This window comes from Manis pentadactyla, chromosome 9 (assembly GCF_030020395.1).
Source record: "Manis pentadactyla isolate mManPen7 chromosome 9, mManPen7.hap1, whole genome shotgun sequence".
Lineage (NCBI taxonomy): Eukaryota > Metazoa > Chordata > Mammalia > Pholidota > Manidae > Manis > Manis pentadactyla.
In genome coordinates, this window is record NC_080027.1 from 128,521,931 (window position 1) to 128,546,594 (window position 24,664).

General features: G+C 37.1%; 1 protein-coding gene across 14 annotated transcripts in view; it reads left to right on the forward strand.

The window, feature by feature from the left end:
* DENND1B (DENN domain containing 1B) overlaps window positions 1-24,664 on the forward strand; it is a 279,446-nt gene that overhangs the window by 130,160 nt on the left and 124,622 nt on the right. For 12 of the 14 annotated variants that reach the window (XR_008999472.1, XR_008999473.1, XM_057508160.1 and 9 more), the window contains 3 exons: window positions 10,733-10,813; window positions 21,196-21,249; window positions 23,759-23,869. Coding sequence is in view for 12 of the 14 variants with exons in the window: in XM_057508160.1 (XP_057364143.1) it covers window positions 10,733-10,813; window positions 21,196-21,249; window positions 23,759-23,869 (246 nt within the window). In the remaining 2 variants the exon portion in view is untranslated. The remainder of the gene's footprint in view (window positions 1-10,732; window positions 10,814-21,195; window positions 21,250-23,758; window positions 23,870-24,664) is intronic. The other 2 variants (XM_057508165.1, XM_057508158.1) reach the window with 1 other exon arrangement.

Consider the following 24,664-nt stretch of genomic DNA (forward strand, 5'->3'; position numbering starts at 1 on the left):
TCATTTTCTTGAGGACTCCTTTGTGTGTACTTGAGGTTTTATCTTGTTCATATTTGGAACATATTCCTTTGTCACTTCATTTTGCTTGACTCTTTGTGTCTGTTTTTATGTATTAAATGGAATGGTCATTTCTCCCAGTCTTATGTAGGAGATGAATTCTGTCATTGAATCTTGCCATAGCTCTTTGTTGTCTCTTGAATCTTTGTGTTTGTCTGAGCAGCCTGATTTATTCTTGATAGGTCCCTGTTCTTGAGAAGTGACAAGTCCTGTGAGTCTTCTAGAGAGAGGGATCTCAGACAGCCCCTAATTGTAGCCTTACTGAAATCTAGACCCTCAGGCAGCAGCTTCTGAGGTATACAGACACATGCAGTCCTGTGGGCCTGCAGTAGAGACCCTGCTGACCAGGTGACCTGGAAGTGGCTCCTTGGCAGCAGGTGCAGAAATCATTGCTCCAGAGGAGGGTGTGAGTACCTTTCTGGGAGGTACTGGCAGGGTGTGCAAGTCCACGGGAGAGTACAAAGGTGGGGACCCCAGCTTATGTTGTCTGAGAGCACTCCATAGCCTCTAGATGTGTGATGATCATGAAGCATGCCCCTCAGGTGCTCCAGCACAAGTAAATAGGCCTTTTTCACAGGAAGATTTGGGAGTGTTTTAGTCTGTTCTCTGCTTTTGTTCCAGACTGGTGGGGCCCAGAAATGCAGCCCTCCCTGGCCACCAGAACAAGGTGCTCATCGGGCACCCCTGTGTGGGCCATGCACTCTCACTGGCTCTGGGGTACTCTGTGGGCAGCATGGGGTGGGGCACTCGGCCACTGGACTCCGGCACAACCGAGATGGTGGCATGGGGCAGGGCACACTCATGGTTGCTGGCAGGTCAGAGGGACAGTGCAAAATGGGTACCCACCAGTAGTACCTGAGTCCCTAGAGAAAGTGCTTTCAAGCTCTTGACTCTCTGACAGATGCTTTAAATTTAGCAAATGAATCTCTGTCATGTTTGTTCCAAGAGCTTTTGAAACTGTTGCTTTTGTGACTGGTCCTGGGGCAAGTGAGTATGTATACCAATGCTTAAAAGAGTGGAATCTCTGTTCTCCAGTCATGTGATTCTCCTGGATGTAGGCCCTACTGGCTTTCAAAGCCAGACATTTTGGGGGCTCATCTCTTCTGGGGCAAGTCCAGGTTGAGGTATCTGATGTGGGACATCAAACCCCTGCTCCTCAGGGAGAAACTGGTGTGATCCCTCCCAGCTGTGGGCCGGGTCACAGTGGTGGGCATGGAGCTTTTGACAAGACTGCCTCCATGGCTGTACTATCCTTGTTTGTGGAAGAGCTATTCAGCTAGTTTTCTGAGTGAATTATTTCACATGTAGCTGTAGATTTTTCTATCCGTGGGAGGAGGTAAATGCATTGTCTTCCTAGTCCCTCACCTTGAACACTTTGAGCTGCCTCATTTTGTTTTTATAATAGCTATCCTGATGGGTGTGGCATCTGGTTGTGGCTTTGATTTGCATTCTCCTAATGAATCAGGAAGCAGAGCTTTTTCATGTGTGTATTGGTCATTTGAATATCTTCTTGGAAGAAAAAACTGTTGAAGTCCTTTGTCCCATTTTTATTGTGCTTTGTTGTTGAGTACGAGTTCTTTATATATTTAGATATTAATCCCTTATCAGATGTGTGATTGCAAATATTTCCTACTATGCTGTGGGTTGTCTATTTTTTTTTGTTGGTATTATTAATGTACAATAACATGAGCAACATTATGGTTACTAGACTCCCCCTATTATCACAGCCCCACCACATACCCCGTTACAGTCACTGTCCATCAAGATGCTATGGAATCATTACTTGTCTTCTCTGTGTTACGCTGCCTTCCCTGTTTCCCCCACCGCCCCACTACATTATGTGTGCTAATTGTAATACCCCCTTTTCCCCATTATCTCTCCCTTCCCACACATCTTCCCCAGTCCCTTTTCCTTTGGTAACTGTTAGTCCATTCTTGGGTTCTGTGTCTGCTGCTGTTTTGTTCCTTCAGTTTTTTCTTTGTTCTTATACTCCACAGATGAGTGGAATCATTTGATATTTGTCTTTCTCCACCTGGCTTATTTCACTGAGCATAATACCCTCTAGCTCCATCGATGTTGTTGCAAATGGTAGGATTTGTTTTCTTCTTATGGCTGAATAATATTCCATTGTGTATATGTACCACATCTTCTTTATCCGTTCATCTACTGTTGGACACTTAGGTTGCTTCCATTTCTTGGCTATTGTAAATAGTTCTGTGATAAACATAAGGCTGCATATGTTTTTTCAAACTGGGCTCCTGCATTCTTAGGGTAAATTCCTAGAAGTGGAATTTCTGCATCAAATGGTATTTCTATTATGAGTTTTTTGAGGAACCTCCATACTGCTTTCCACAATGGTTGAACTAGTTTACATTCCCACCAACAGTGTAGGAGGGTTCCCCTTTCTCCACATCCTGGCCAACATGTGTTGTTGTTTTGTCTTTTGGATGTTGGCCATCCTAACTAGTGTGAGGTGATATCTCATTGTGGTTTTAATTTGCATTTCTCTGATAATTAGTGATGTGGAGCATCTTTTCATGTGCCTGTTGGCCATCTGAATTTCTTCTTTGGAGAAGTGTCTGTTCAGCTCTTTTGCCCATTTTTTAAATTCACTTATTTGCTTCTTTGTTTGTTGAGGTGCATGAGCTCTTTATATAATTTAGATGTCAACCCCTTATCGGATATGTCATTTATGAGTATATTCTCCCATACTGTAGGAGATCTTTTTGTTCTGTTGATGGTGTCCTTTGCTGTAAAGAAGCTTTTTAGTTTGATATAATCCCACTAGTTCATTTCTTCTTTTGTTTCCCTTGCCCAGGGAGATATGTTTATGAAGAAGTTGCTCATGTTGATGTCCAAGAGATTTTTGCCTATGTTTTTTTCTAAGAGTTTTATGGTTTCATGACTTACATTAAGGTCTTTGATCCATTTTGAGTTTACTTTTGTGTATGGGGATAGACAGTAATCCAGTTTCATTCTCTTACATGTAGATGTCCAGTTTTGCCAACACCAGCTGTTGAAGAGGCTGTCATTTCCCCATTGTATATCCAATGCTTCTTCATCAAATATTAATTTACCATATATGTTTTGGTTTATAGCTGGGCTCACTACTCTGTTCCATTGGTCTATGGGTCTGTTCTTGTGCCAGTACCAAATTGTCTTGATATCTGTGGCTTTGTTGTAGAGCTTGAAGTTGGGTAGTGTAATTTCCCCCACTTTATTCTTATGTCTCAGGATTGCTTTGGCTATTTGGGGTCTTTTGTCGTTCCATATGGATTTTAAAATGATTTGTTGTAGCTCATTGAAGAATGCTGTTAGTATTTTGATAGGGATTGCATTGAATCTGTAGAATGCTTTAGGCAGGATGGCCATTTTGGCAATATTAATTCTTCCTATCCATGAGCACAGGATATGTTTCCATTTATTGGTTTCTTCTTTAATTTCTCTCATGAGTGTCTTGTAATTTGCAGAGTATAAGTCTTTCACTTGCTTGGTTAGGTTTATTCCTAGGTATTTTATTCTTTCTGATGCAATTGTGAATGGAATTGTTTTCCTGATTTCTCTTTCTGCTAGTTCATTGTTAGTGTATAGGAAAGCCACAGATTTCTGTGTGTTAATTTTGTATCCTGCACTTTACTGAATTCAGATAGTAGATCTAGTAGTTTTGGAGTGGATTCTTTAGGGTTTTTATGTGCAATATCATGTCTTCTGCAAACAGGGACAGTTTGACTTCTTCCTTACCAATCTGGATGCCTTTTATTTCTCTGTGTTGTCTGATTGCCATGGCTAAGACCTCCAGTACTATGTTCAATAAGAGGGGAGAGAGTTGGCATCCTCGTCTTCTTCCCGATCTTAAAGGAAAAGCTTTCTGCTTCTTGCTGTTAAGTATAATGTTGGCTGTGGGTTTGTCATGTATGGCCTTTATATGTTGAGGTACTTGCCCTCTATACCCATTTTTTTGAGAGTTTTTGTCATGAATGTATGTTGAATTTTGTCAAATGCTTTTTCAGCATCTGTGGAGATGATCATGTGGTTTTTTTCCTTCTTTTTGTTAATGTAGTGGATGATGTTGGTGGATTTTCTAATGTTGTACCATTCTTCAATCCCTGCAGTGAATCCCACTTGATCATGATGAATGAGCTTTTTGATGTATTTTTCAATTTGGTTTGCTAATATTTTGTTGAGTATTATTGCATCTATGTTCATCAGGGATCTTGGTTGGTAATTTTCTTTTTTTGTGGTGTGTTTGCCTGGTTTTGATGAGTGATGATGGCCTTGTAGAATGAGTTTGGGAGTATTCCCTTGTCTTCTACTTTTTTGAAAACTTTAAGGAGGATGGGTATTATGTCTTCACTAAATGTTTGATAAAATTCAGCAGTGAAACCAGCTGGTCCTGTGGTTTTGTTCTTATGTAGTTTTTTGATTACAAATTCAATTTTTTTGCTGGTAATTGGTCTTTTCAAATTTTCTGTTTCTTCCTGGGTCAGCCTTGGAAGGTTGTATTTTTCTAGAAAGTTGTCCATTTCTTCTAGGTTATCCAGTTTGTTACCATATAATTTTTCATAGAATTCTCTCATAATTCTTTGTATTACTGTGGTGTCTTTAGTGATTTTTCCTTTCTCATTTCTGATTCTCTTTTTTCCTTGATAAGTCTGGCTAGGGGTTTATCTATTTTGTTTATTTTATTGAAGAACCAGCTTCTGCTTTCATTAATTCTTTCTATTGTTTTATTCTTCTCAATTTTATTTATTTCTACTTTAATCTTTATTATGTCCCTCCTTCTACTGATTTTGGGCCTCATTTGTTCTTCCTTTTCTAGTTTCATTAATTGTGAGTTTAGACTGTTCATTTGGGATAGTTCTTCTTTCCTGACGTAGACCTGTATTGCAATATATTTCCCTCTTAGCACAGCCTTTGCTGTGTCCCACAGATATTGCAGTCTTGAATTATTGTTGACATTTGTCTCCATATATTGCTTGATCTCTGTTTTTATTTGGTCATTAATCCATTGATTATTTAGGAGCATATTATTAAGCCTCCATGTGTTTGTGGGCTTTTTCATTTTCTTTGTGTAATTTATTTCTAATTTCATACCTTTGTGGTCTGAGAAGCTGGTTGGTGCAATTTCAATCTTTTTGAATTTACTGAGGCTCTTTTTGTGGCCTAGTATATGATCTATTCTTGAAAATGTTCCATGTGCACTTGAGAAGAATGTGTATCCTTTTGCTTTTGGATGGAGTGTTCTGTAGATGTCGTTAGGTCCATCTGTTCTAATATGTTGTTCAGTGCCTCTCTCTCTTTACTTATTTTCTGTCTGGTTGATCTGTCCTTTGGAGTGAGTGGTGTGTTGAAGTCTCCTAAAATGAATGTATTGCATTCTGTTTCCCCCTTTAATTCTGTTACTATTTGTTTCACATAAGTAGGTGATCCTGTGTTGGGTACCTAGATATTTATGATAGTTATATCCTCTTGTTGGACTGACCCCTTTATCATTAAGTAATGTTCTTCTTTGTCTCCTGTGACTTTGTTTGTTTTGAAGTCTATTTTGTCTAATACAAGTACTGCAACTCCTGCTTTTTTCTCCCTATTAGTTGCATGAAATATCTTTTTCCATCTCTTCACTTTTAGTCCGTATATGTCTTTGGGTTTAAAGTGAGTCTCTTGTAGGCAGCATATAGATGGGTCTTATTTTTTTATCCATTCAGTAACTCTGTGTCTTTTGATTGATACATTCAGACCATTTACATTTAGTGTGACTATCAATAGGTATGTACTTATTGCCATTGTAGGCTTTAGATTCATGGTTACCAAAGGATCAAGTGTAATTCCCTTACTATCTAACAGTCTAATTTAACTCACTTTGTATGCTATTACAAACACAACCTAAAGATTCTTTTTGCTTTTTCCTCTTTTTTCTTCCTCCTCCATTCTTTGTATGTTATGAATCATATTCTGTACTCTTTGTCTATCCCTTGGGTGACATCTATTTAGCCTTAGGAATACTTCCATCTATAGGAGTCCCTCCAATATACACTGTAGAGGTGGTTTTGGGAGGTAAATTCTCTCAGCTTTTTCTTATCTGAAAATTGTTTAATCCCCCCTTCAAATTTAAATGATAATCTTGCTGGGTAGAGTATTTTTGGTTCGAGGCCCTTCTGCTTCATTGCATTGAATATATCATGCCACTCCCTTCTGGCCTGTAAGGTTTCTGTTGAGAAGTCTGATGATAGGCTGATAGGTTTTCCTTTACATGTGATCTTTTTTCTCTCTCTAGCTGCTCTTAATGGTCTGTCTTTATCCTTGATCTTTGCCATTTTAATTATTATATGCCTTGATGTTGTCTTCCTTGGGTTCCTTGTGTTGGGAAATCTGTGCACCTCCATTGCCTGAGAGACTATTTCCTTCCCCAGATTGGGGATGTTTTCAGCAATTACCTCCTTAATGACACTTTCTATTCCTTTTTCTCTCACTTCTTCTTCTGGTATCTCTGAAATATGAATAATAATCTGTTTGGATTGGTCACATAGTTCTCTCAATATTCTTTCATTCTTATAGATTCTTTTTTCTCTCTGTACCTCAGCTTCTTTGTATTGCTCTTCTCTAGTTTCTATTCCATTTACCGTCTCTTCTGCTACATCTAATCTGCTTTTAAATCCCTCCATTGTATGTTTCATTTCAGATATGGAATTTCTTAATAATTGAATCTCCATCTTAAATTCGTTCCTGAGTTCTTGAATATTTTTCTGTACCTCCATAATCATGTTTATGATTTTTATTTTGAACTCTTTCAGGAAGATTGGTGAGTTCAGTTTCATCTGGCCCTTTTTCTGTGGTTTGTGAGATTTTGGTCTGAACCGTGTTCTTTTGATGCTTTATAATTCTATGTGGTGCCCTCTAGTGCCCAGAAGCCCCAGTCTCTGGAGCTGCTCAGCCCCTAGAGTGACTTTGGGGTTTGTAGCAGAGTGACGCTGGTGCCTGGGGTGAGGAAAGGTCTGTTTCCTGATTCCCATCTGCAGTGCCTGTCACCGTGTCAGAGCCAGCGGGTCACGCACACAGGTGTAAGCCTCTGTGCTTGGTGTCTCTAGCTGTTGTAGGCGGGGCCTCCCTCTGGCTGGCCTGACGCCAGTGCAGTGACTGCTCGTTTGCAAGCTGGTGCCAGCTGGCCAGGAGGAAGGCTCGGCAGGCTGCGTGTTGCAGTGGGGGGCCTCAGTGTTGAGCAGCCAGCCCCAGGGATGGGTCACCGAAGCTTGTCTAAGTTCCCAACCTGCTGGGCAGCGCGCCCACACATCCTCGTCCAGCTCTCCCCTTCACTGCAGAGCAGCTCTGTGCAAACCCCGCCCCTTCAGCAGCCCTCTGGCTGCTAGGAAGCCTCTCAGACCGCCAGCGTTTCCCTTGTCCCAGAGTGGCTGGGTGTGGACCCCCTCCTCCACAAACGGCTGGAATGTCTGTCTCTCAGGCACTCCGCCTGTCCCAGCTCCCCATCCTCCAGAGCACCACGCAGTGTAGGTTTCTGCTCGCAGAGCAGACCTGCAGGGCTGGGTGTTGAGCAGTCTCAGGCCTCTACTCCCTCCCTGCTCCGTTTCTCTTCCTCCTGCCGGTGAGCTGGGGTGGGGGAGGGGCTTGGATCCCGCCAGATCAAGGCTTTCATTCGTTACCCTGTTTCGTAAGGTCTGTATGCAGTCTGGTTCAGCCTTCTTTTCTGTTGCTGTTTTAGGGTTAGTTGTATTATCTATATTTTTGTACTATCTGTGGTTTGGGGAGTTGTTCTCTGTCTCACCTCTCATGCTGCCATCTTGAGTCTTCTGCTGTGGGTTGTCTTTTTACTTTGGTGGTAGTGTCCATTGATGCACAAAAGTTTTTAACTTTGATGGAAGTCCAATTTACTATTTTTCTTTTGTTGATTGTACTTTTGGTGTTAGGTTGAGAAATAATTTCTAAATCCAATGCCATGAAGCTTTTCCTGTATATTTTCTTCTCAGAATTTTATACTATTAGCTTTTTTGGCTCTTCAACTTTTTTTTCTTGAAAATCAAAGCAAAAGAAAAAGTGAAGTTTGCTATTGAAGTAATGAATTTCTCTGGAATGATAACTTGTACAGTTTTCCTTGTATTCATTTTTTGATGTTTTTAAAAGGACAAATTTATGAAGATATTTGCTGTGCTATTTGATATAACTTAATTCAAATAAATGTTCTTTTTTTAAACTTTAATGATTGCCTATTACTTCTTTCTAATTTTCAAATCCATGGTATATTTTCCTTCATGGTCATCTTTTAAAATCCGCATTTGATACTCTCCCACTTTTGAGATCACATTTTTCTTGATTGTCCTGACATTGTTTTTCATTTGTTTTTAGCTATATCCTCAGCCTTTGGCTTTTTACCTATCTACACATAAAATTTTCATGTTCTCATGTTCTTCATTTTCTCTTCTTCCTAGACATTATTTGTGGATACCTCATACACACTCTTAGCTGTAAATACCACTATGTTCTGAAATCTAGGAATCATCTTTCTTAAGCCTGATTATATCATTCCACTACTTATGATCCTCTCAGGGGTTTCCTTTTTTCCTTAGAACGACATCTAAACTTGTGTGTAGCCTGACATAAGAAGCATCATGGTCTGGCTTCTGATCTGGCCAATCTGCTCCCTCTTTCCTGTATATAATGTACCATCCAATTATTTTGAGCTACTTAAATTTCCCAGAACATACATAACTCTACATGGTTGTCTTTCAAGATTATAGATCACCCACTCATTACTGGTAATACTTTAATCTTTTAATATTCAGTTTAAATACCCTTAAGAACAAACCAAAATTCAGCACAACTATTACTCCAGATACTTTTTATTAAATAGAATTAAAATGCATTATTAATAAATTATGGTGCTTGCTTTACTCTTCTAGTTGGCAATCTCCTAATTTGGCAAAAAAAATTTATTATAATGACATAGTAGTAAGTTTTAAATGTTTGTTAAAAAGTCCAGGTGTGTGTGTGTGTGTGTGTTTGTGTGTGTAAATATTTCCTTCTCTACACTTGGTGCTATTAATTCTGTGAAATATTTACTAGGTCATTTTAACGTGAAGAATTTTATGTTGAAGCTATGCACTCATTCATTTTCCTAAGAAAATAACTGGAAATAAAACTGTTTAATTATTGTAGTGAAAACTAAAACCAGGATTCCACATTATGATAATTTCTCCTTCTTGTTTTTATGAGTGTACTTATGGAACCAACATTCATTGTATTAGTTGTCCAGATTTTGAACACTTTGCCTTGGAAACTCTTATTGATAAATTAACACTTACGTACTTATTTGTCATATTGCCCCTGAGACCATCCATAATAGTAGACTACATAAAAGAAAATACTATGTGCAGATCCATATAATTTTGGTTTTCTGATAAGAGTAAATAAGGGATACTAATTTGTGTTCTTAATTAGAGGAAAAATATTATAAATTCACAGTATTACATAACCAGAAGGAAATCTATAATTAAATTTTTTTTGTTTTCATTTTTAATCTAGTGCCACATGATTAAAAAGTAGATATTTAGATAATTCAAACTATACTAGTATATCTAACTAGAAATAAATGTGATCAAAACTCAAAAAAAACCAAACTATTCTTACCTGAGCAATGTCAGGCAGGTACAAAGGATTTTTAATAGCTAGACTTTAAAAAATTTATGTAGCCACAGGAATTTTGTATAGATAAAGCATCAGTATCATTCAGAATATTCTGTGGCCCATTTCATTGTTTAAATGGTCAAAAAATAAATTCTTTGTAGTTTTCCTTTTTGGTCCTTCTAAAGAGGGTTTCAGATAGGGAATTTTCAGCGTACACTTTTGTAAGCATTTATAGAGATCTGAATTATTAAGTTTTGATACTTAAGTTAGGAGAGAAATTATGAGAAGTCATGTGTTTCATATCCAAATCTCTCAAAATTAATTATTAGCTTTCCTTGGTATATTCTCCTAACATGAACATTTCAAGAGACAATAAAAATTACATATATAAAAAGCTACCTTCATATATTTATTACTGGATTTATATGTGTAATTCAGAAAAGTGAAGGTATACATCAAGGTACATTATTATACAAATTCTATAAAGTAGATGTATTATGTACTCTTTTTAATCCCATTCATTGTGGGTGAAGTAATGACTAATAGCTATTTAGGAAAGAAATGTTATCTTTCTAGAATAATCTCTTATGTTGCATCTTAGTACAGTAATCTTACTAGAATTTATCTGTTTCTTAAAAATTAGGTTTAAGATTTTAAAATTAAAATGGACAATGAACCATTCAATGATCACATAATTGTATTGCTATTTTTTATTCAATCTCATTTTTTATTGTATTTAATGTTAATGATTTCCTTCTATAGATACATCAGTGTATTTTATAATAATTAAGTGTTGCAAAATACATATTCATACCAGATAGAAATATTGCTATTCTTTCTGGATAAAGAAATGTGATTATTTTTTCCTATTTATTAGATTTAGTTATTTTAATTTCATTTGTTTGAAACATTTCTATGGGAAGCAGTTATATAAAACATGTATAATATAAGAAGGCACAGTATATGATTTTATTAAATAGTTTTAACAGTATTTGCTTAGTATAAATTTCATTTATAAATTGTACTTTTAAATTTACCTCAGGAAAATGATTTGAATGAAACTCTCAAATCCCTGTATAACCACCCAATACCAGAGGCAAACACTTCTGTCCCCTTGAGTGTGGTAAGTATTCAATCAGCAACTTGTTACCGAAATTATGGCAGTTTCTATGTAAGAACTCAGGCACCTTCAACAAACTGTTTAAACAGCCCCTTCTGCTCCCCAGAGACTCAGTGCCCGCTGTATGGCACCAGGCTGTCCGACATGCTTCAGACACCATAACGTAGTATGTCAGATGTGTGTTTTGGTACTTGTTAAGTTATAGAGGTATTTTTAAATTTTACACTAAAAGTAACTAGGTCTGTGAGAATGTTCTGATTGTGAGAAACATTTTAAGATTTTAAGGTGAAATCTGTCTACAATAAGGAAATGCATACATACACACAAACAACCCCTCCCACACACATAAAATACCATAAACACACATGAAACATCCCTTCTAAAATGAAAACATTCTAAGAATTGCAAATATAGCATGTAACTACATGACAAAAATTCTGGGTTAAAAATTCCTCTTTTCCCCATACTTCAGTACATATTCTATATAGGCACTAAATACTGAAAGTATGATTACAGTTTGTCAAAACAGTAAGCCTGTGGAGTATAGATTATTTACTGTGCCATCTATATCTAAAAATGCTAATATTTTGGGAGGCTTAGTAAATGTTCAAGGTTAATAAAAAATTTTGATTTCTTTAATATTCTTCATTAATTTGGCATACCAAATAGAATGTTGAGATTTATTTCTATTGATTTTTGTTCTTCCAAAGTAACAATAAACTGTGCTAAAAGGAAGAAAGATACATAATGATGCAAGAGAAATTGAAAGAAAAATAACCTGAAATTTAGTAATATTATGGCCTTTTGCTTTTTTGCAAGATAAGGAAATTGTTATCCTTATATGCTTTCTTTGGTAATAACTTTCTTCTTGCTTAAATTCTCCCCTATAATTTTGTTTAATAATAGTGTTTTCTTACAGTATCGCATTCTTTATATTTCTGTCAGATCCCTAGTTCAGATGCTTGGCACTTCAAATAGTCCTCAGTCTAGAGTCTCTCTTTCTGATCCTTTCTACAAAAGACAGTCTAATTAAATTTCCTTAAACTATACAAAGTTCCTGTCAAAAACCTAACAGCTCCCCATTTTCTGAAGAATTTGTCCAAACTTTTGGTCAGGATTTCAGGACTATCCACTTCTTACCCTCAAGCCAGCATTTCATTTTTCTGTCTCTTTTTTTTCTAAATTGATTCTCTATCTAGTCACATTATTCTGTTCATCTTGAATGAACATTATGCTGTCTCACTTGCACACTTTCTTTTTTGTAACTAAAGCTTTTTTGTAGACTTATCTTTAGTCTAGAACTAGCTCAGTTCAGTAAGTTCGGAAACTTTCTCTTCTCAGAACAGCTTAAAATGTTCTTTCTTTCCTGTGATCTCTGCACCTCTATGTCTGCATCCTCTTGCTGTGTACTGCCAAAATGGAAATGTTAGTAGTCATTTTAGTCATTTGGAGATTGGGAGCTGGAGTGCTAGAGATAACCTAGATTTTAAACCCAAATCTGCAGACCTCGAAGTAGGAATAATTGAGGTATTTAAAGAACATAGAGAGGATAGAGCAAAAGTTAAGATCTTGAGGAGAGAGGATTAAAGGTGGCATGAGAGGTGAGACAGACCTCCTCCTAAAACCTCATATAATATGAAAATATAATTAATAGAACTAATCCTGAAAGAGCAACAGGAAAGAAGGCTGCACCAGACTTCATACACCTGGAGGAAATAAGAGACCTCACACTACAGTTTAACATACCAAAGCTGTGACCTGGTGGGACCCAAGCCCGTCCCCCACCCCAGCTCACTGGCGGGAGGAAGAGAAACAGAGTGGGGAGGGGGTGGAGGCCTGGGACTGTTGGACACCCAGCCCTGAAGGTCTGCTGTGGGAGCACGAACCTACATTGCATGGTGCTCTGGTGATTACTGGGGTTGGAAAGCTAAGACAGGTGGAATACCTGTAGAGACAGAGATTCCAGCTGCTTGTGGAAAGCAGGAATTCATATCCAGCTGATCTGGGCAGACAGTCTTAGAGACTTCCTAACAGCAAGAGGGCTGCTAAAGGGGCAAGGATTGCGCAGAGCTTACTGCTCAGGAGAAAGGACAGGTAATTGTCCGAAGGCACTCTGCACAGCAGGTTGGGAGCTTTCATGATCCTCAGGTGCTCCAGCCCCCTGGCTGGCTATGCAGCTCTAAGGCCCCCCCACCATGATACGCAGCCTGCTGTGTCTTCTTCCAGGCCAGCCCGCACCTGGCTTGCAAACCGGCAGTCCCTGCCCTGGCATCAGGCCAACCAGAGGGAAGCCCCGCCTGCAGCAGCTACAAACAAAAAGCATAGAGGCTTAATACCTGTGTGTTCGGCCCACTCGTTCTGGCAGTGGAGATAGGCAGCATAGCAGCAGGGAAGCAGGAAACAGCTCTTTCCTCCCTCAAGGCACCAGCACCGCTCCCCTGTGATCCCTGACATCCCTCCAGGGGCTGCGCAGCTCCAGAGAGTAGAGTTTCTGGGCACTAGAGGGCACCACATACAAATATGAAATGTCAAAGGAACCTGGTTCAAAGCAAAATCTCAACAACCCCAGAAAAAGGTTCAAGTGAGACTGAACTAATAAATCTTCCTGAAAGAGATTTCAAAATGAAAATTGTAAATATGCTCTTGGAGGTACAAAAAAATATTGAAGAACTCAGGAACGAATTTAGGATGGAGATCGAATCATTGAGGAACACAATGGAGAGTATTAAAAGCAGATTAGATGTGGTGGAGGAGACGATAAATGAAATAGAAATTAGAGAAGAGGAATACAAAGAAGCTGAGGCACAGAGAGAAAAAAGGATCTCTAGGAATGAAAGAATACTGAGAGAACTGTGTGACCAATCCAAATGGAACAATATTCATATGATGGGGTACCAGAAGAGGAAGGGAGAGAGAAAGGGATAGAAAGTGTCCTTGAGGAAGTAATTGCTGAAAACTTCCCCAATCTGGGGAAGAAAATAGTCTCTCAAGCCATGGAGGTGCACAGATCTCCCAACACAAGGGACCCAAGGAGGACAACACCAAGACATATAATAATTAAAATGGAAAAGATCAAGGATAAGGACAGACTATTAAAAGCAGCCAGAGAGAGAAATAAGATCACATACAAAGGAAAACCCATCAGGCTGACATCAGACTTCTCAGCAGAAACCTTACAGGCCAGAAGGGAGTGGCATGATGTACTTAATGCAATGAAGCAGAAGGGCCTCAAACCAAGAATACTCTACCCAGAAAGATTATCATTTAAATTTGAAGGGGGGATTAAACAATTTCCAGATAAGCAAAAGCTGAGAGAATTTACCTCCCACAGTGTATTTTGGAGGGACTGCTATAGATGGAAGTGTTCCTAAGGTTAAATAGCTATCACCAGAGGTAATAAAATGGGATAGACAAAGAGTACAGAATCTGATACCTAATATATAAAGAATGGAGGAGTAAGAAAAGGGGGGAAAAATAAAAAGAACCTTTAGATTGTGTTTGTAATAGCATACTAAGTGAGTTAAGTTAGACTCTTAGATAGTGAGGAAGTTACCCTTTAACCTTTGGTAACCATGAAACTAAAGCCTGCAATGGCAATAAGTATATACCTATCGATAATCACACTAAAGGTAAATGGAATGAATGCACCAATCAAAAGACATAGAGTCACTGAATGGATAAAAAAAAAGACCCAACTATATGCTGCCTAGAAGAGACTCACTTCAAACCCAAAGACATACAGATAGACTAAAAGTGAAGGGACGCAAAAAGATATTTCATGCAACTAATAGGGAGAAAAAGGCAGGTGTTGCAATACTTGTATCAGACAAAATAGACTTCAAAACAAAGAAAGTCACAAGAGACAAAGAAGGGCATTACATAATGATAAAGGGCTCAGTTCAACAAGAGGATATAACCATTATAAATATCTATTCACCCAACACAGGAGCACCTATATATGTGAAACGAATACTAACAGAATTAAAAGGGGAAATAGAATGCAATGCATTCATTCTAGGAGACTTCAACAGTCCACTCACTCCAAAGGACAGATCAACCAGACAGAAAATAAGTAAGGAGACAGAGGCACTGAACAACACATTAGAACAGATGGACCTAACAGACATCTACAGAACTCTCCACCCAAAAGAAGCAGAATACACATTCTTCTGAAGTGCACATGGAACATTTTCAAGAATAGATCATATACTAGGCCACAAAAAGAGCCTCAGTAAATTCAAAAAGATTGAAATTGTACCAACCAGCTTCTCAGATCACAAAGGTATGAAACTAGAAATAAATTATGAAAGAAAACGAAAAAGCCCACAAACACATTGAGGCTTAACAACATGCTCCGAAATTACCAATGGATCAATGACCAAATAAAAACAGAGATCAAGCAATATTCAAGACCGCAAAATCTGTGGGATGCAGTGAGGCTGTGCTGAGAGAGAAGTATATTGCAATATAGGCCAAATCAGGAAAGACAAACAATCCCATATGAACAGTCTAAACTCATAATTAACTAAACCAGAAAAAGAAGAACAAATGAGGCCCAAAGTCAGTAGAAGGAGGGGCATAATAAAGATTAGAGGAGAAATAAATAAAATTGAGAACAATAAAGCGATAAATAGAATCAGTGAAAGAAAATAAACAAAATAGATGAACTGCTAACCCAACTTATCAAGAAAAAAAGAGGTCTGTACACATAAACAGAACCAAAAATGAGAAAGGAAAAAATCACTACAGACACCACAGAAATACAAAGAATTATGAGAGAATACTATGAAAAATTATATGGTAATAAACTGGATAACCTAGAAGAAATGGACAGCTTTTTGGAAAAATACAACCTTCCAAGGCTGACCCAGAAAGAAACAGAAAATCTGAACAGACCAATTACTAGCAACAAAATTGAATTGGTAATCAAAAAACTACCTAAGAACAAAACCCCTGGACCAGATGGCTTCACCACTGAATTTTATCCAACATGTAGTAAAGACCTAATACCCATCCTCCTTAAAGTTTTCCAAAAAGTAGAAGACGAGGGAATACTCCCAAACTCATTCTCTGAGGCCAGCATCACTCTAATACCAAAACCAGGCAAAGACACCACAAAAAAAAGAAAGTTACCAATCAATATCCCTGATGAACATAGATGCAAAATACTCAACAAAATATTAGCAAACTGCATTCAAAAATACATCAAAAAGAGCATCCATCATAATCAAGTAGGATTTATTCCAGAGATGCAAGGATGGCACAATATTAGAACGTCCATCGACATCATCCACCACATCAACAAAAGGACAAAAACCACATGATCATCTCCATAGATGCTGAAAAAGCATTCGACAAAATTCAGCATCCATTCATGGTAAAAACTCTGAACGAAATGAGTACAGAGGGTAAGAACCTCAACATAAGAAAGGCCATATATGACAAACCCACAGCCAAGATCATACTTAACAATGAGAAGCTGAAAGCCTTTCCTTTAAGATCGGGGACAAGACAAGGATGCCCACTCTCCCCACTTCTATTCAACATAGTGCTGGAGGTCCTAGCCATGGCAATCAGACAACACAAAGAAATAAAAGGCAACCAGATTAGTAAAGAAGAAGTTAAACTGTTACTGTTTTCAGATGACATGATATTATACATAAAAATCCTAAAGTATCCACTCCAAAACTACTAGATCTAATATTTGAATTCAGCAAAGTTGCAGGATACAAATTAATGCACAGGAATCTTTTGCATTCCTATGCACTAACGATGGACTAGCAGAAAGAGAAGTCGGGAAAACAGTTCCATTCACAATTGCATCAAAAAGAATAAAATACCTAGGAATAAACTTAACGAAGGAAGTGAAAGACCTATACTCTGAAAACTACAAGACACTCATGAGAGAAATTAAAGAGGTTACCAATAAATGGAAATACATCCAATGCTCATGGATAGGAAGAATTAATATTGTCAAAATGGCCATCCTGCCTAAAGCAATCTACAGTTTCTGTGCAAACCCTATTAAAATGCCAACAGTGTTCTTCAACGAACAAGAGCAAATAGTTCTAACATTCATATGAAACCACAAAAGACCCCGAATAGCCAAAGCAATCCTGAGAAGGAAGAATAAGGCTGGGGGGATTACGCTACCCAACTTCAAGCTCTACTACAAAGCCACAGCAATCAAGACAATTTGGTAATGGCACAAGAACAGACTAGAGAGCCCTGATATAAACTCAACCCTATATGGTCAATTAATATATGATAAAGGAGCCATGGACATACAGTGGGGAAATGACCGCCTCTTCAACAACTGGTGTTGGCAGAACTGAACAACTACATGGAAGAGAATGAAACTGTATTATTGTCTATCCCCATACACAAAAGTAAACTTGAAATGGATCGAAGACCTGAATGTAAGTCATGAAACTATAAAACTCTTAGAAGAGAACATACGCAAAAATCTCCTGAATATAAACATGAGCAACTTTTTTCTGAATGCATCTCCTCAAGCAAGGGAAACAAAAGGAAAAATGAACCCATGGAACTACGTCAAACTGAAAGGCTACTGTACAGCAAAGGACACCATCAATAGAATAAAAAAGCATCCTAAGTATGGGAGAATGTATTTGTAAATGACATATCTGACAAGGGGTTAACATTCAAAATATATAAAGAACTCACACGCCTCAATGCCCAAAAAGCAAATAACCCGGTTAAAAAATAGGCGGCGGATATGAACATACATTTCTAACAGGCACTTGAAAAGATGCGCCGCATCACTAATTATCAGGGAAATACAAATTAAAACCACAATGAGATACCATCTCATACCGGTTAGGATGGCCAACATAGCAAAGACTAGGAACAACAAATGCTGGCAAGGATGCAGAGAAAGGGGAACCCTCCTACACTGCTGGTGGGAATGTAAACTAGTTCAACCATTGTGGAATGCAACATGGAGGTTCCTCAAAAAACTCAAAATAGAAATACCATTTGACCTGGGAATTCCACTCCTAGGAATTTACCCAAAGAATATAATTTCTCAGATTCAAAAAGACATATGTACCCCTATGTTTATTGCAGCACTATTTACAATAGCCAAGATATGGAAGCAACCTAAGTGTCCATCAGTAGATGAATGGATAAAGAAAAGGTGGTACATATACACAATGGAATACTATTCAGCCATAAGAAACAAATAAATCCTACCATTTGCAACAACATGGATGGAGCTGGAGGACATTATGCTCAGTGAAATAAGCCAGGTGGAGAAAGACAAGTATAAATGATTTTCCTCATTTATAGAGTTATAACAAAGCAAAACTGAAGAAACAAAACAGCAACAGACTCAGAGTCCGAGAAGGGCCTAGCGGTTACTAAAGGGGAGGGGTGGGGAGGGAGGGAGAAGGGGACTGAGGGGTATCTTACTGTAGTGTTGGTCAGTGACTGCAATGGGGTGTGGGGGAACATGATAACATGGGTGAATGTAGTAACCACATTGTTTTTTAGGTGAAACCTTTATAAGAGTGTATATCAATAATACCTTAATAAAAAATATGTATATATATATATTTATAAAAAATAAAAGGTATGCTCTAAATACCCAAACAGGCTGTATGGATAAAGAAAGCAGATAGAGTGATAGAGTTAGAAGGGGAAACTAAAGGGAAATTCAGATTTAAGTCATTGAAGCCAAAAAGATGCAAGGTTTATGTTTAGTTGGAATGAAGTATCAGTGTAAAGACTGAGGAAGAATGTCAAGAAAATGAAGAAAAGTTCTGATTTTTCTGAAAATTAGTGTCTTTCTTTGATAGAGTTGTATTTATAAAATGATTCTAACACATTGTTAAGGGCTAAGAAAATATAAGTGCTAAGATTATAACAGAGGCAGTTATTGTAGAGTAATAATGAAAAATAAAAATATATTCTTTCTTAAAATTTGGGCATCATATGTGTTCAGGAGTAAATAAGTATCTTATAAAAGTCCATTTCAAAAATACTGGATATTGAAACATTTCACCTTCATTAATCAGAAACTTAAAGACTGTGAGGCTTCTTAACACCTAAGATCAGAAGATTTTGGCTTAAGTCAGTTACTGAGTGTTAGACATTGATAATCCCATTTCTCCATTTGAAAAATAAAGCGAGTCAATATTTGAGAAAGTTGTTTGGGGAATCACATGAATTGGTGTATGTAGATAGCCCATAAAAAGCTATTCACATGTTAGTTGTTAGTGAATTGATGTTTCACTTCATATGGAGAAGGTATTTTTTATTGTAGCTGAAATAATCTTGTTAAAGGAATTTGACTATGTTCTCTATCCACATTTGATAGTTATTTCTATTGAGTCTGATTCTTGTAAGCTTTTGAATCAGTAGTCTATGTAATAACTTTCAAATCTTGTACATATGAGTATAGTATCTTAACTATTGGTACATTAATAAATTCAGCTGGTTGATAAAATATTGCCTTAACTTTGTGTAAAGTCTACTTAGTACTTTCATTTGATTTCAACAACAGATTACTAAAGTAATATGCCCAGTCCTGTGCTGTTAATGAGTGGTAAAGTTGTAATTAAAACTCTTCTCTTCAGTTGCTAGTAGAGGTTTCAGTTTTATGAAGCAAATTTAAATTCGTAATCATGGGAATTTTTGTTCCTTCACAAATGGAAATAAATTTTTTGTTTGCAGAATTTCTATTAGAAAAATATGACAGGTCTTCAAAAGTACTAATTTTCTTACAATTTCATCTTTCATGACTGCTCCAGCACTAGTTCAGTTTTTCAAGACTTGGCATTACAACCAGGAGACTATCACAGTGATTTTACGAGAAGTTAGTATCTATTGTAAATGCTGATTTTGAAACTGTATTTCAAAATCATTACGTTCTCATATAGAGAATTCTACAGCATTCTCTACTCTGAGTTGAGAATGAAAATACTTCAAGATTTTTGTAGCATAAATTAGCAAATCAGCACTTAAAATAACATTTATAACTGATGTTATTTTCAGTGGATTGGACAATGTGGCTACTAGGTGAGTCTCAGACACACAGTAAATTGTGTAAACTTACCCTATGAAAGTAAAATATTCATTTTTTCTTATATGAGAACCAAGAGATATTTATTGGCAGTGAACAAGTTCTGAAAGATCAGCCCTTCGTGCTACCAGTGAGTTAAAAGGACATTTGCTTCTAAAAGTCACTGCTGAATTGGTAAAATGATCACTTATTTCACTATGACTTTAAGAGTCACCCCGGTTCTTTTGGAAATGGTAAATGTTATTCTTTTAAGAAAATTAATCATTTGGAGTATATTATTTATACTACCTTTTAAAGGATAGTACCATGAAATACAGTACTATTAAAAACCCCTCCAAATATAAGTAGCCAAGAGAAACCAGATCTATGCATGTCATCTGTTTAGTTGAAGTAATGTTAAAGTGCATTAACAGCATGAGATTCATTGCACATTTTTTATCACAAGGTCTCAGGAAACCTTATTTCATATTGTTCTTTTACCTTGGAAAATATATACGTTATGACTGTGTTAATTAGCCTTGTTCTGACTAGTTCAACTGTGCTCAATACTGTCTAGAACGTTTGTTTTCCAGTCTTTAATTATGAGACAGTATTAAATACATCCTTAAGTGACCAAAATAATAAAATAATTTTGGAGATTAATATGTATAGACAGTGAGAAAAATGTTGGTGATTTTGGTTGTACTCTGATTCTAGGCGGTAAGATTTGTGTATATAATGAAAACATATAGTTACATACACACAATGCTTTTTATATAAATATATCAGTGAACTATTGCATTGCTCTATTATAGAAGACTGATATTTGTTTAGTGGGTATATAACGGTCATATTTTGGGATGAGCAATTCCATTTTTAAGAAGTTTTAAGTATTTAAAAGTCAAGTTTTATTGCTGCTCTCTAAATAATATAGTGAGTGATATGTACAAGAGAAATTTGTTGTGACTTACCAGGTAAATTCAGGAATCAGTAGATTTTGATATATTCTTAGGTAAGCAAGCCTTATATTTCCAGTCTTTCTAAACTAAATGTATTTTAAATATAATTGTATTTTTCAGTAAGATACTCATTTAGTCCTAAAGTTTTTTCAGGATTCTTACTTCAATTTTAAAACTAAATATTTTTAACCACCATTTAACTCTTAGTCTAAGAAAGTTACTGCTAAAACTCATATAAACCTGCTATTTCATTAATCTCTCAAATTCAACAAATCCTGAGTGTCAGTCTTTGTTATTTGTTAACTTAGTTGATAGATTTTTCTTATTTTTATCTCAAATTATATACAAAGCTATCAAATTTTAATTCTCCTTTCCTTATGTGATTTATTTCTCTTGATTAGCATTCGTACTTCATTGCCCCTGATGTAACTGGCCTCCCAACAATACCTGAGAGTGTAAGTTTTTCTGTTTCTACATTCTTTACACCACTAATATCATGAATGTTATGTACTTTGGTCTTAATGTTTAAGAATTCCTGTGCAGGGAGGTAGAATACATGTATTGTAAGTATTTGTGTTTGTGAGAAACAATAAAGAAATGAAGAATAATGGTGTTATCTCTTTTCTTCTTTATGTACCTGCTACTTTGTCCTCTTTTACAACCTGGTTGTAGGTAAGGAAATTAAAGAGAAGAACAGTTTCTGTCATTTGGGGCAGTTCAGTGCAATCCTGTGTATCCAGTTAGGTCCTGAGTGCCCCTCGGTGGGGCAGGGGGACGTCTCGAGGTGACTTCTGTAGGTGGGGAAGGAATGCTGGCAGCCGGGGATGTTGCACACCAGTAGTTACTTTAGTGGCTGACATAGCATTTTAGATTCCTAGTATCTCTCTTCAGGTCTCAGCTGCCTTGTGTGCTTGTTTTCCTGGTTTTTAAGTAACATATATTTTGTAAGGCTTGAAGGGTAACTTACAAGAAATTATACAAAATGCTAAATTCTGCATTTTCCTTAGAGTCCTATAATTGTAGCCTAATATACTACAATATACTAGCCTAAAAAATACTAAAAATATTTTCAGTTTCTAATAGTATCACAAATTAATATTCTGTAGAAAAGTTTATGTAGGTATGTGGAAGACTTTGACATAGTTTCAGATGCTGGGAGACAGTAAATACTCCATTATGTCATTTTTTTCAGCTTCCCTTGGAAAGAAAAAATAAATAAATCAGTAGAAATAATCAAAAGTGAAGGAAACATCAACAGGAAAAAAATGTTTCCATAAATTATTATTACTTTCCTCAGAATTCTTACTGTTCTTCCAAAGACATCTCATACATCCTGGGTGTCTGGTTCCCAGAAGCATGTGGGTTTTGATTGAATAAAGTCTAGGAAGACAACTGTGCATTTTCTCATATCAAACCAAGAATATCAGTGGTGTTTTTAGTACAGATGAGTCCAGATAACTCCTATGAAAAGACTACATTAACTTGCTCATAATGTGGGCCTGAGATACACCTTCCAAACTCACAGGTCTTAATAGGGTCTGAAGTCCCGTGCTTGTGCACCGTGGGGCCGGCGCCCCCACTCCCCCTCTTGCATTTTCCTTGAGGTGATTGCCTTGACATACATGATCCCTTCATTTCAGAGTTTTTAGTACAAAGTCAGTTACTCCCTCTGCTTTCTCCTCTATTTGTCTTTATTAACATTTACTAATAAACAACTAATAGCTTTATTTAACAAGCCTTACATTTTTTTTGAAGGATATTACATTGAAAGTTATAAAGAACTATTCTAAGAAAAAAACTGCCACTGAGAATATACAATTTTATATCTCCATTAAGCTATTGTATTTCAAAAAAGTCCTGTTTGGAGGTGGGGGAAGCAAGGCTATGAACATAAAGCTCATTCTGTGTTGAGGAAATTACCTTTATTTGAAATTATAGGAAACATTTTAGTGTTGAGTGCTGTAAAACAGACTTTGTGCAGAGTGGTGTTGGAAGGTGCTGAGGTAGGCTTCCGAACGGAGACAACAGGAAATGAGTCTGTCCTGCCACGTGCAGCACTGCTTGCTGACGGCTGTTGGTCCTGTTTGGACACCCTGCCGTGATTGCCAGTTTGTCCTGGGAAGGTGTCTACGTTTCACAATTCAGAGAAGCAGCTGGGCTTGTCACTGTCCTGCAGAACTGAAAGTTCAAGCCTTCCAGGCGGGTGGTACCTGCTCTGCATTCCCATTCTTTATTGCTCATTCAGTCCCTCAAGTACTTTGTTGCTTTCTGACATGCTTAAAATTTTAAAACATTAAGGAGAGTTAATGTAGCTTATCCCAATTTTGTTCTAATGTAGGGGAAATGATTTAAAGTGTTAAAGGAAACAAATTAGACAAACACCAAATTTGGTTTGGTTTTGGTACAAAACAGACCCAATGTTAGATACAAACAAGGGATTTTCCTCAAGGAGCCAAAGATCTGCTTTGTCAATCCTCTCGTCTTTGGGGCGCCTTGTACATAGCACAGAGTTTCAGACAATGATAGTGGCTGCCGAGTGATTGGCAAACAGAACAGCTCAAGTGTATTTTCTGGAGCAACAGTTATCAAAGTTTAGCATGTGTAAGAATCACCAAGAATTAAAACAACACATTCTTGGGGCCATACTCTGAAGATCACAATTCAGCAGGTCTGGGTTGGGGACCATTAAATTAGCTTCATAAGTACTTGGGGAGGGAGGGTGGGACTAGGTGATCCTTTGATTGCTGTCTGAAAAGCGTTTTCCTGGAGTAGGATTACATTTCAAATAGTAATAATAGGTTGTTAAACATGCTTCACGTGGTAGCAGAATATGACTAAATTTAATTATTTTAATGCATACCATTTTTAATAACATCCTTTACGCTTGAAGTCTTTCGGTAAGTGTGTAGAATGTTCTCTGTGGCTTCCGTGAGCTGTCACTCACACAGTCTCTCACTTGTGCAGAGAAATCTCACGGAGTACTTCGTCGCGGTGGATGTGAACAACATGCTGCAGCTGTACGCCAGCATGCTGCACGAGCGGCGCGTCCTGGTCACCTCCAGCAAGCTGAGCGCCGTGAGTACTTCTCACCTCTCCTCTGAGGCAGCAGGTGCTGAGCACTCACAGAAAGGCCTCCCAACCTCTGCAGATTTAGAGATGTTCTCTATGTGCTTGCAAGACAATATCTACATGCTTTTTTGAGATATGGTTTTAATCTTGCTCTTGAAGTACAAAAGTCTAATTTATAGAAGACCTCCTCAGATGCATTAAGTCAGGTTAATTATTTTTTCTTATCAGGAGATGAGTGTGTGTTTTTTTTTTCTTTTTAACCCTCCGGAGTTCATTTTAGTGCCTTCTACAATATAAAGAATTCTTAAGAGCTATTATGGGATCTTTATTATTCACTTGTGTTTTTTTCCATTGGAGGTACTTGAAAGGAACCAAGGGGCCGTGATAATAGCTGCTATCCTAACCTAGTAATAGGTAGATTCATCTTGTTGCCAAGTAGTGGTTTGGGAGTAAATTCTATAATAGTTCTGATTTGGAGAAGCTCTTCATTCTGATAATAACTTAAAAGTCCAAGTAGCTTTTTTTTTTAATCACAGATTTTATGCTGCTCACTAAAATGTTCTCTTGTAAGGTCTTCATGACAATGGGAAAGGCAGTGAGAATAGGAGTTTTCTTGAGTCGTTGAACATTTTTCCAAAGTATTTTTCTAGATTCCCTAATTTTTCTACTGTAAGCATTAAAATTTTAATATTTTTTACTTCAAAAATTGTAAATGTAAATATAGTTTTGACTGATATATAAGATAATTCTTAAACACAGTTATTTAATATTGCATGAATTTGCTTCCTTACAAATTTGGCT